This window comes from Mustela erminea, chromosome 15, assembly GCF_009829155.1.
Source record: "Mustela erminea isolate mMusErm1 chromosome 15, mMusErm1.Pri, whole genome shotgun sequence".
In the NCBI taxonomy this organism is placed as follows: domain Eukaryota; kingdom Metazoa; phylum Chordata; class Mammalia; order Carnivora; family Mustelidae; genus Mustela; species Mustela erminea.
The window spans coordinates 70,277,671-70,291,354 of NC_045628.1; the positions used below are offsets into that span (position 1 = coordinate 70,277,671).

Below are 13,684 nucleotides of genomic sequence, written 5' to 3' on the forward strand. Positions count from 1 at the left end.
CAAGAAGTTGAAAATAGAGCTATCCTATGACCCAGCAATTGCACTACTGGGTATTTACCCTAAAGATACAAACGTATTGATCCGAAGGGGCACGTGCACCCAAATGTTTATAGCAGCAATGTCCACAATAGCCAAACTATGGAAAGAACCTAGATGTCAATCAACAGATGAATGGATAAAGAAGATGTGGTATATATACACAATGGAATACTATGCAGCCATCAAAAGAAATGAAATTTTGTCATTTGCGACAACGTGGATGAAACTAGAGCGTATCACGCTTAGCGAAATAAGTCAAGCAGAGAAAGACAACTATCATATGTGGTGATGCAACATGGGGGCTTAAGTGGGTAGGAGAAGAATCAATGAAACAAGATGAGATTGGGAGGGAGACAAACCATAAGTGACTCTTAATCTCACAGAACAAACTGAAAGTTGCTGGGGGGGGGGGGGGAGAAGGGGGGGTGGGGTTATGGCCATTGGGGAGGGTATGTGCTTTGGTGAGTGCTGTGAAGTGTGTAAACCTGGCGATTCACAGACCTGTACCCTGGGGATAAAAATATATGTTTATAAAAAATAAAAAATTAAAAATTAATTAATTAATTAAAAATAAAGGAAAAAAATAGTGACACAGGTTGCCTAAAACCAATAGCAAAAAATGAATAAACTGACATATGTCTTTATAGTTTTAACATATACAAATATATATATTTTTATATATATTTTAATATACACACACACACACACAAACACATATACATTCTATTTGATATGTTGCCTTGAAACTGTTACATATTTACAAAACTGAAATACTTAAGATGAAAGTATGAAAATTAAATACATTACTTACCAATAAAGATAAGGTTTATCCTTATCAACATTAATGTTATTTAATGGATCCATACGAAACCAAGTATTTAGGGTGAAGCCATTCTGATAAGGCCACTTTGCAATAGGAGGCAATGCAATTGCCTACAAGGCAATGAAAAAAGAAAAGTATCAGCTTAAGAAAATGTGATAGTAACCAAGGCCAAACATAGCCTTTACAGATCAAAAAACAAGGAAGGTATAAATATCAGAAAATCATGGACTTATCCCCAACCAGTACACTTTTTGTATCACCAGTTTCAACATCCAGTCCACTAAACCCTAAATCAGAACTTAAAGATTGCACTAACCTAAGAGATAGAGGAAAGAATTTGAGTCAAGCTGCCCTTCAAGTTTTTTAGACCTACCACTCTTCCACTAAGAAAAAGACAGGCAGTCCAACAGATCATTTGTTATTACCTCCATAGTAGGACTGAAAGAGCCCCAAATCACATAGAGTTGCAAACACTAGTGAACCAAATTACAACAGGAAAAAAAAAAAAGTCTTACAAAAGAAAAATATAATCTTAAGTGATAATGAAATAATACTAATTTTTGTTGATCTTGCTACAACTGGTACAAAACACACACTTGAGAGGCTCTAGAATAGCATTTGTCTCAGTTTCATTGTGGACTTCCAGTATCATGTTCATCCAGAAGTAAATTAGCAAAAACACTGTAATGGTAAGGATTTTAAAGTCAGTTCCTATCTGAATTTTTCAGTAGTTCAGTACCAAAGATAACACACCTGGAAATAAGCCAGTCCATTGCTAAAAAACAAAACAAAACACTGGATTTAAGGTCAAGCAAATTTTAATTCAGGCTGTGACTCTGCTTTATGACCCTGAACCATGTAACACTGCTGAGGCTCTTTCCACAACAAATTTAATAGCAATAATATCATTTATCTTATACATAGCTTTTATGACCCAAATGAAATAAGAGTTGTAAAAGTTCTAGTTCCTTCTTTGCTTCCTTTACTACATAGACTATATTCCTAATTGATAATACCCTTCATGAAAATGAGTGATACAGGGAAAACCAAGAAAGATGGAGTAGATAGTCTAAGTCCATCAAAATTCCCTGAATGAAAATAACTCAACCATACACCCCTAGAAACATATAAGTAAAATTCTCTCTGTGTGTGTGCATGCATGTATGTGTAAAATGCATTACATACTAATAGAAAATATTCACAGACTTCTGGTAAATGGATCAAATATCTAAAAACAGGATGACGTGCAACCCTATTGAAGAAATTCAAATCATTTATTAAAACAGTTTAAACATTGTTTTAGCTAGTTTTGTTGATTCTATCAGTAAGACAGTAACTTGATTAATATTTCTATTAAAACACTTGGCTCTTCTCACTCCTTAAACTGCTATCTACTAGATGTCAGATCAAGAACACTTTTATAACATATATCAAAATATATGTATGTATGCAAATAGAACTATTACATAAATCTGAGAAAACTGATACCTTCTTAGGGACAGTGACACTGTTTTCCCTGCTAAGCACCACAATGTACATTTGATATGTGCTCCACTCTAACAATCTGATATGTAAAATTATTAACTTTCATCTGGAAAGAGATTTTTAACTTTATTATTTTTGTTTCAAAATTTTTAATTTTCCTATTTTTGTTTCACAATTTTGTTACAATGGAAAAATATAACCTAAAAAAAAGGGTTAGTAACAAAATATTAAGGAAAAAAAAGCTAAGGGAATGGTTGATGAACTGAGAGACTACAAGGATACTTATGCACTAATAACCGAAGAGCAAGAAATATTTACATGATCTGTACAACTTATATAGTACTTAAATATGGAAAAAGTGTATTATTTCATTACAGGCTCACATTAACACTCTTCCATGAGAAAGTACTAACATTTTACATGAAGGTAAGCCAAGAAACATTAAGGCACTAGTCCTCCACAGTAATGAAGTAGAGGATTCTGAAATCAAAACCAGTTTTCTAGTCAAAAGTTAGACATACTCTCTACAATGCTACAATGTTAGATAAAAACGATGAAATCAAGTAGACTGAGAATGTGAATTCTTTGAAAAGAACAACAAAATGGATAAACTTCCAGCTAGATTAATCAATAAAAAAAATCCAGTGTCAAGAATGAAGGAGGAGTTGGGCAGCTGGGTGTCTCAGTGGTTTAAAGCCTCTGCCTTCAGCTCAGGTCATGATCCCAGGGTCCTGGGATCGAGCCCCACACTGGGCTCTTTGCTCAGTAGGGAGCCTACTTTCTCTTCTCTCTCCCTGCCTGCCTCTCTGTCTACTTGTGATTTCTGTCTATCAAATAAATAAATAAAATCTTTAAAAAAAAAAGAATGAAGGAGGAGGCATCACTAAATATCCTACAGACATTAAAAGGATAAGAAGGATATGATGATAAACTTATACCAATAAAGTCAACAACTCAGATTAACTGGAAAAATTACTTGGAAGACACAAACTACCAAAGCTCACTCAAAAGAAAATAGAAAACCTCCCTATGTCTATTAAAGAAATTAAGTTCATAGTTTAAAACCTTCCCACAAAGAAAACTCCAGGCCCAAACAGCTACAATAGTGAATTCTAGCATACATTTAAGAATAAGTAATATCAAATCTACATAAATTCTTTAATAGAAAGAAAGAAATAATTCCAAACTCATCATATGAGGAATTACCCTAACACCAAACCAGAAAAAGATATTATAGTAGAAAACTACACCCCCAAATCACTCATAAAAATAATTGCGAAATTTCTTAGCATTACATTAGCAAATCAAATCCAGTGTTGGACAAAAATATTAAAACATAGCTACCAACTAGTTTTGATCCCAGGAACACAAAGGTTGGTTTAACACTGAAATATCAATCATTGTAACTCACAATATTAATAAAGATTAAGAAGAAAATTCATATGTTCACTTCAATAAAATCAGAAAAAGCATTGGACAGAATTCAACACTAGTATCAACACATTGATGATTAAAAAACCTCCCCGTACACATAGGAAGAGAAACAGAAGATATTTAAAACTTAACGCTAAAAACTGCAAAACACTGAAAAATCATAGAAAACAAATAAAGGTAGAGATATACTATGTTCATGAACTAGAAGACTCAATAATCTCTCCAAATTGTTCTATAGATTTAACATAAAAAAATCTAAATCACGGTAAGCATTTTACAAAAGTTGACAAGTCTATTCACATGTATTAAAATGCTATCTAGAATAGCCAAAGTTATTTTAAAATAAAGACCAGATTTGGAGTATTCACACAACCTGATTTCAAGAACCACTTACTATACAGCTACAAAAATAAAGACAATCTGATATTGGCATAAAAGCAGAAACAGAAGACAAAGGAACCAGAGTTCAGGAACAAATCCACATACCCCCTAACCAGATAATTTTCAAGAAAGGTGCCAAGGTAATCCAATGTCAAAGGACTCTCTCTTTAACAAATGGTCAAGAAAACAATTCAATATTCTTATGCAAAACAAACAAAATTTTAACCTTCAACCTTCTGTCGTATCATATTTTAAAAATTCACATGAAGAGAAACACAGACCTAAATATAAGAGCTAAAACAAAAGAACTCTTGGTAGAAAGCATAAGAAAAAAAGGTCATGACCTTGGTTTATACTAATTTCTTGGATTACAAAAGCATATGCCATTTAAAAAAGTTTAACTGAGGGGCGCCTGGGTGGCTCAGTGGGTTAAGCCGCTGCCTTCGCTCAGGTCATTATCTCAGGGTCCTGGGATCGAGTCCCGCATCCGGCTCTCTGCTCGGCAGGGAGCCTGCTTCCCTCTCTCTCTCTCTCTCTCTGCCTGCCTCTCCATCTACTTGTGATTTCTCTCTGTCAAATAAATAAATAAAATTTAAAAAAAAAAAAAAGTTTAACTGAACTTCACCAAAATTAAAATCTATTTGCTTCGGGACGCCTGGGTGGCTCAGTTGGTTAAGCGGCTGGCTGCCTTCAGCTCAGGTCATGATCCCGGCATCCCAGGATCGAGTCCCATATGGGCTCTGTGCTCAGCGGGGAGCCTGCTTCTCCCTCTGCCTCTGCCTGCCACTCTGCCTGTGCTCACTCTCTCTCTCTCTCTGACAAATAAATAAAAATAAATTTTAAAAAATATAATAAAATAAAATAAAATCTATTTACTTTAAGAAATACTGTTAAGAGGGGTGCCTCGGTGGCTGAGTGGGTTAAAGCCTCTGCCTTCAGCTCAGGTCATGGTCTCAGGGTCCTGGGATCGAGCCCCAAGTCGGGCTCTCTGCTCAGCAGGGAGCCTGCTTCCTCCTCTCTCCCTGCCTGCCTCTCTGACTACTTGTAATCTCTGTCTATCAAATAAATAAATAAAATCTTTTTAAAAAAGGAAATACTGTTAAGAAAGTAAGAGAAAAGCCAGACTGCGCAAAGATATTTGATAATTATCCATCTGACAAATTAAGTTATATACCAAATACATAATGAACACTTAAAATAATAAAACAACCAACTTTTTTATCTGAACAAAGATTTGAACACAAATATCACAAAAGATGTAAAAACAACTAATAAACATGAAAAAATGCTCAATAGCATCAGTCATTAGGGCAATATAAAAATTATAACTACAATGATACACCATTACATAACCATTTAAATGCCTCACATTAAAAAGATGGACATTGTCCAGGATGCAGATCAACTGGGATTCTCATACACTATTGATGAGAATGCAAAATTTTCCACTATGGAAAGCAATCTGCCCTTTTTCATGAAATGAAGCAAACACTTAGCATAAAACCCAGCAATTTTGCTTTGTTTCATTTTGTTTTATTTTTTTTATTCTGTTATGTTAGTCACCACACAATATACTATTAGTTTTTGATGTCATGTTCCATGATTCATTGTTTGCATATAACACCCAGTGCTCCATGCAATCTGTGTCCTCCTTGATACCCATCACCAGGCTCACCCATTCTAAAACTCTGTTCCTGGAGTCCATAGTCTCTCATGGTTTATCTCGCACTCCAGATTCTTCCCCTTCATTTTTCCCATCTCCTAATGTCCTCCATGCTAGTCCTTATGTTTCACAAATAAGTGAAACCATATGATAATTGACTTTCCCTGTTTGACTTATTTCACTCAGCATAATCTCCTCCAGTCCCATCCATCTTGATGCAAAAGTTGGGTATTCATCCTTTCTGATGGCTGAGTAATATTCCATTGTGTATATGGACCACGTCTTCTTTATTCATTCATCTGTTGAAGGGCACCTTGTTTTTTCCACATTTTGGCTATGGTGGACAATTGCTGCTATGAACATTGGGGTGCATATGGCCCTTCTTTTCACGACATCTGTGTCTTTGGGGTAAATACCCAGAGGTGCAATTGCTGGGTCATAGGATAGCTCTATTTTTAATTTTTTGAGGCAATTTCACTTGTGTTTTTACTTAAGAGATGAGAAAATATGCCCACAGAAGATCTATGTTCAAATGAGCATAGCAGTTTTATTTAAAATAGCCAAAAACTGAAAACTCAAGTAGTGAGTTGGATAAACTAGTGAATGGATAAACTGTGGCACATCCATAAAATGTAACCAACTAAGAATAAGAAGGAACAGAATAAACTACTTGGAAGCTATAACATGGGCAACCTCAAAAGCATTACAGTAAGTGAAAGAAGGCTGACAGAAAAAATTATTTATTTATTTGAAATTCTAGAAAAGGCAAAATCATAAAAGCACAAAATAAATTGGAAGTTGCAAAGAACAGAAGCTGGAGAAGGGACTGGTCAAAGACACACAAGGGAACCTCAGAAAGTGATGTAATTGTTCAAAATCACGACTGTGATTATAATTATAAACTTTAAATTACTTTTAGATGAGTGAATTTTATGTGAATTATATCTTAACAGAACTAAATTAAAAATAAACACATGTATTTAAAACTCACCGCAGCACTACAACCAGGGAAATTGAAAAAAGTATCAGGACCATGTCTTTGTGGCATCTGATTAAGAACTGATAATAATTTTACTGCATGTCTTGGCTAAAGAAACAAGAAAAAGAAATGTCACTGTACAAATTAGGCAAAAATACCCAATATATCATGTTAGACACTAGACTGTTTTCTAACTAGAGAGAAATTAATTTTACATCATTTACTAAACTCTTTAAGGAGAACAATTTCCATTACAAATTCAAGTTTATAGCTCTCTAGAGACAAATTGTTGAGCATTAAGTATTAATGCACTAATACTGAGTACTTTTCCCTCTGACCACAGCTTACCCAGATTCCACTTTCTCCTCGAAGCATGCTGAACAAAAGCTTCAACTCCTTGACAGTGATGCTGTAGCTGGCAAGAACCCCCAACATATCAACTAGAAGATCTTCAAAGGAAAATAAAGTTATTCTGAACTCTAGTCATGAGCTGCCATCTGTCAAGGTAATACACTTTTTGAAAGACAAAAGTTATCAATTCTCATTTCTACAAACATATTTATCTAAAGGTCCTCATGAATAGTCATTCTAATTAACAATTTTTAGGTCCTCAGATAGCCAAACACACTGTATTCGAATTTTAGGATTTTCTCCCCATCAGATTTACCATTACAATTGTTTCATTAGAAAATATATAAAATAGATTTTATAAATTCCCACAATACACACACACATACACACACACACACCTGCTATATGCAGGGAAAGGAAAGCAAAAATACACAAAGGTACAATGATTTAACGTTGTAAATTAGTTGTTTTCAATAAAAAAGTGAGAGTCGACCATATTTTATTTTAGATTTATCTATTCTTAATAAAATATATTCTTGAAATATTCCTTGCCCCATTAACAATTCCTTGCCTGGCATTATTCCAAGTAGTTTACAGTTATTAAGTACACAAATCTTTGTAACAGGCCTATGAATAAGTACTATTATTAGCCACCTCCTAAAATGGGGAAAGTGAGACATAAATAACCTAATCACCTTTTCCAAGAACACACTCTACTAAGTGGCTGGGTCAGGATTAAAGCCTAGGCTGTATGGCTCCAGAGACTAGTCTCTAAATCAAAGTACCACTTAAACACATTACTAGTGGTATCCATTCTGCTCATGTGTTTATGTGCATATAAGAGACACACCAGCTCACCAGATAATAAGAAAATTATACATTTAATCTATTGTCCTTGATTTCTTTCTCATCTAGACATTGTGAGTAGTACTTCTATCAATCATTCTTTGTAATAAACTAAATATCTGAATATTTATACTTCATTTTCTTACTCTAAAGCTCTTCCTAAGGATTAGAAATACTATATAAAGTATTATAATCAATACACATATATATTCTAAATAACGTATCATTAATTAATTTAAAAAGTGAGTTAGGATAAGTTTAAATAATTAGTTACTGATTAGTATCACAAATTAATACCTGGAATTTGAAAGTTTAAAGTATTTATTATGTACCCATTTCAAAATAGAAATTTCAAATGGTTATTTTCATCAATAAATAATTGAATAATCTTGGTTAATGCCACAATAAGGAAGCAATCCCTATGATTAAACTGTCACTTTTGATATGCCATTTTTGAGAGATCTTTTAATGAAATAAAGTGTTTCACCATTCAGTAAAAAAGTTTATAGTTACTACATATCAGTCAGAAGATTTTTTAAGAAAAAAATCTACCTAGAGATCAAGCACCTTAAAGCCCTAAGTTAGTAAGAAGCAGTTTCAGGCAATTAGCTGCAATGGCAAATTCATAGATATCTTAACATTTACCTACAAATACTTTCCTAAAAAATTATACTTCTTTTTCTAAAACGTTATCCCATCTTATATGTGGGTCACAAAAAGTAGCCTATTAAATTCATATTTAATTACACAGTTATTAAATTTCTTACTTATTGTATATATAACGTAACAAGTAGCTCAGTTTAATTTTTTTTATAACAGGTTTTTTTTCTGAACGAAATTTTTAAAGAAGAAAAAATACTCAGCTATGAAATTCTCTTATCAATTTAGTATATACAGATATTTACTACCCTCTAGTAAAGCCTGTAAGTACCTCTTTGAACGTGACACGGTATAAATATCAAGAGTGAAAACTTAGTCATGGTTTTTGGTACTTCATTACTATGGTTATATAAATTTTATTTTCTCTACTGAAAAGTAAGGTAGAGGTATTTATTTGGCATTTATTCAATGATAAAATAACAAAAAGTGAAAGTTTGTGTTACCAGTATTATTACTGAAAAGCAAAGATAAGAGAATTAAGAAGCTTTATATAATAGAAAACATGAACATACGAACTTTTGCAGTACTAATCAAGCTTACTATCATCTTATATCTCAAAGCTCATGAATTATGTACCAGTAAATTACCATGTATGTAATTGTGGCTCATTTTCTAAAGTGCACTTTATAAAGTGGTAGCCACTTTATTTCAAAAAACAAACAGGCAAACAAAAAAACTTCAGGGATTAAACCCTGATATGAGGACTCAGAGATCACATGATATTCTATACAACATGTAAGCACCAAACATAAAAGCTTATGCAAATAAATTCCTGTTAAACAATGCTAGAATTTACAGAATGGTTTACAGATGGTACATATCATCATTAAAAGGTTTTAAGTTTGAACTTCATTTTTCATCAAGTTAACCATTAATAACCAATATAGAGAATGCTAAATCACTCTAGAGATAGATACCACCTTGAAAGCAATCAGAAATTATTTTAATATAGTCTATAAAAAAACAAAAATGTTTAAATATTGTTTAAGAGACATTCATCTTTAACTAATTCTTCACTCCATTACTTCTTAATGTTTTGTTCTACTAATATTAAAATTAATTATGCATAAATCAAAATACGATAGAGGATTCTCCAGTATCTGAACTACTTGTTAAGAATCAGATACGAGATTGTGAGGAATTATATTAGCACTTTTAAAATTATGAAAACTCTTTTATATCAGAAGAGACATATGCTGAAGATTCGTGGCTTAAAAGAATGAACATTTTAAACACTAAGCTTATTTTCTGGGAATAATGTTGCTCTGAGACCATATCTTTCAAAACATTTCTATTGAAGTGCATCTAACAATAAAGGAGAATGAACTTGCAGGGAGATAAAGGATTGGCAATGAATAATCATAGACTTCATATTTGAAGTAACACATAACAAGGACGAAAATTAGTATTTTTATCTTATCCAGGCAAATTTCATGCTGTATTCTATATCTGTTTAATACAAAAGTTTCTCTAAAGAATATCAAAGTAAAATGGAGATACTTTCCAAAAATTCACCATGCTTATCCTAAGGACATTAGTTCCTCCTGTCATAGTTCCATATATGCAAAACTGAAAAGCGTGGAGCTTGAAGTTGGTAAAGTGCACATATACAGAATTGTAATACATATTGTAAAATTTTAATTATGTAAAATTTAACTAAGTACTATGTTAAAAGGTACTGTTTATTTTTCTGATAGATTTCGTGGTTATTTATTCCATGTAATGAGATTTTCTAAAACCTGGAAAAGCAAAATCAGAATTATGCTTGTCTAATAAAGAAAAAGGTATTTTCCATTCTTCAAGTTTTCCCTTAATATACACGGCAAATTTTCCATACATTTCTACTATCTATTTTAAATCAAGTTAGCTCCAACAAATCTATATTACCAATAGAATTTAAAGAGAAGTATGTGACTCTTGATAAACACTTTAAGTATATTATCCTGTCAGATAACCTCATACCTGCTATCATGTCATCTACAGCACTCATTTTCAGCAATACTTGTTCAATTAGCCCAACTTCTGTGCTAGTCTGTAAATTCCGAACACTTTTTCGTAAAATGGCTGTAAACATGCTCCATATTTCTGCTTGACATGTTACATCACAGTGCTCCAAAAGCTCTGTCATGCATGTTATACTCTCAGCATCCTGGATAATAAAGTTCATCTCCAAGTCAAATTCTCCACCAACCAGCTGAAAATAAACAAAAAGAAACAATAACTAATGATAACATGAGAGATTATTTATAACAATAAAATAAAAATAATAATTCAACCTGCATGATAGCATAGCTACTCTAAAACATTTCAAGTTTTCTAGTCTAACACTACTTTTAATAAAAATTTGAAAGCTACAGATTAAGGGTGCTGTAAGAATGAAAACTAGCAATGTCTAGTTTTAAAAATGGAAAAGGGTAATTTCAAATCAAATGGAGCAAAATGGTGCAGAGGACTACTGGATAGGATTCAGGACAAATTCCTATAAAAAAGAATTTGGCTCCAAAAAGTGATAATCATTAGAAAATGCAGAACTCACAAAGGATAAATTTTAAGACATGAAGTTCATTTTCTTTTGTGATATTACTAGACTAACAAATGAGATGTAACAGAAAAGAAACAAAGGGCCTAATCACCATGTACAGAAGATAAAGAAATAAGACTGATACTAGCAAACTTAGAGTAAAAATTCAAATGATAGAATCAATGTTTAAAATGTTTAAAATATACCTACTATCATAATATTTTACTTTAAAAATTGTGAATTGATATACAAAGATGATTTAACAGCAATGTATTTGGCTTGTGGCATTACAACAAGTGAGTCAAAAGTATTACTGTCCTCTGTATCTAAGAGTTCGGTTTGTTTGTTCCTTTGTTTTTCGTTTATTTCACATCTGACTTTAGTTGCCAGACAGATGGTGAGCAAGGAGATAGGCAAAATAGATAAAGGGTATTTAGAGGTACAAACTTCCAGTCATAAAATAAGTAAGTCATGGAAACGAACAATACAATAGTCAATAGCCAATAATATTGTCAAGATATTGCGTGGTTACAGGTGGTGACTACATGTGTGGTTAGCATTGAGAAATGCACAGAATTGTCGAATCACCATGTTGAATACCTGCAACCAATAAACACTGTATGTCAACTCTACTTCAATAGTAAACTTAAATAAAAACTTTTAAAAAAGTATTACTCTTTCCTACTTTAAGTACAGTGATAGATAAATACTCATAGAATACATAGAATAAAAGATGTAATGACATTCTTATTCTCTATTGTTCAAATCACACATGACATATTAATTATATTGTTATAAGTACTATTCTTAATGAAGAACATTGAAAAACTAGGTATCTTTCTGGTCTATAGAAGAAAATTTAGAAAGAAAATAATAGCCACATACAAAATACCTAATAAATTTGAAATCATACATGCATTATTCATTCATTCAGTTAATATTTTATTTATTAAAAATTAGAAATTACTGTTCAAGGAACTAGGGATATATCTATGGACAAGAAAAACCCCATGTGCTAATAGTGTTAAGTTCCAGAAATAAAGATGTGTGTGCGTGTACACACACACACACATACACACATATGTGTATGTATGTATATATGTATGTATGTATATATGTATGTATGTATATATGTGTGTGTCTATATATATATATATATATATATATATATATATATATATATAGACACACACTCTACCTTATTCCCCCAAAAGTTGAAATTGGTTCATAAGTTACAGAAAGCATAAAAGAAGATATAAAGTAGTCAGGAAAATGGAAATAAGGGGGAAATAAAATTAGGGGCAGATAGGTACCAGAAATTAGGTTCACGAAATAGAATTTTTTATCAAAGAAAAATGTTCATTATAAGGGTAGATATATGGGATAAATATAATTAATAATAATAATAATAATAATACCATAAAGTAAGCTTACATACCACTTAGCACTATTCTAAGGGCTTTTCATATATTAAATAATTATTAACAACTTATGAGACAGGACCTATTATTATCTTCATTTTACAGATAAGGAAGAATAGGCACAGAAAATTTAACTTGGAAAAGATCACAAAACTAGTAGACAGAGGATCCAGGATCAAAACCCAGTAAGTCCATCTTCAAACAAGTCCATACAAGCAATAATCTCATTTAAGAATATTTTTAAAGTCTTTAAATTTAAGAATTTAAAAACAAAATATTCTCAAATTTTAAAATTATACTCGGTATTTTTCTCTGTAAAAGCTGTAAAACTCAACTATATGAGAAACCAACCCTCATCCTAACTCTGACTTTTTTTCTTTTTTTCTTTTTCTTTTTTTTTTTAACTGACCTAGATATTCTCTTGGGTTAAAGGTTGGTTTTACCTCTGTGTATGAAACAACTTCAACTCCTCTTACTATTTCGGTCTTATTAACAAAAAGAGCTACTAGAATGGTTAAGAGATTGTTTCTGAATTCAGACTTCCTGGATTCAGATTTTAGCTGTACCACTTACTGTGTGACGTTAATGACTCTACTTCTCTAAGTCTCAGTTACTTTATCTAAATATGGGAATAAAAGTTCCTATCTAACAGTGTTGTAGTTATGAGGATTAAATAAAGTAATGGTGTTTAGTGCTTAGGAACAAAATTAGCCATGTAGCTAACATTCAGTTGAGATTAGCTATTAGCAGTTCTCTTATGACCCTAACTTCAACAACAACAACAAAAAAAGTGGTCATATAATCACGTATGTCTGAAGTACCACAAAATTAATAGCTTGAGCCTTATGTTTCCAGCAAGTTAAACTATTGTGGAACATGTACTCTCTTAGATATTAATTGTAGATTTATAAGAACCAACTCAAACATCTTTTCACCATACCATGGTCTTATCAAAGAACTGGTGACTTTTCTACTATTATATGTCCAATTGACTTGGGTCACTACTTAAGACCCTTGTAGACCAATGGTTAATAACTCAGAAGAGATGCTCTAAAAGGGAACCATATAGAGCGGGAGGAAA

At 32.3% G+C, this 13,684-nt stretch overlaps 1 protein-coding gene across 9 annotated transcripts in view; it reads right to left on the reverse strand.

The window, feature by feature from the left end:
• NBEA (neurobeachin) overlaps positions 1-13,684 on the reverse strand; it is a 678,194-nt gene that overhangs the window by 587,457 nt on the left and 77,053 nt on the right. For all 9 annotated transcript variants that reach the window (XM_032314437.1, XM_032314438.1, XM_032314436.1 and 6 more), the window contains exons 2-5: positions 10,624-10,855; positions 7,153-7,253; positions 6,817-6,912; positions 851-972 (exon numbers count right to left, since the gene is read on the reverse strand). In XM_032314437.1, the coding sequence (XP_032170328.1) occupies positions 851-972; positions 6,817-6,912; positions 7,153-7,253; positions 10,624-10,855 (551 nt within the window). The remainder of the gene's footprint in view (positions 1-850; positions 973-6,816; positions 6,913-7,152; positions 7,254-10,623; positions 10,856-13,684) is intronic.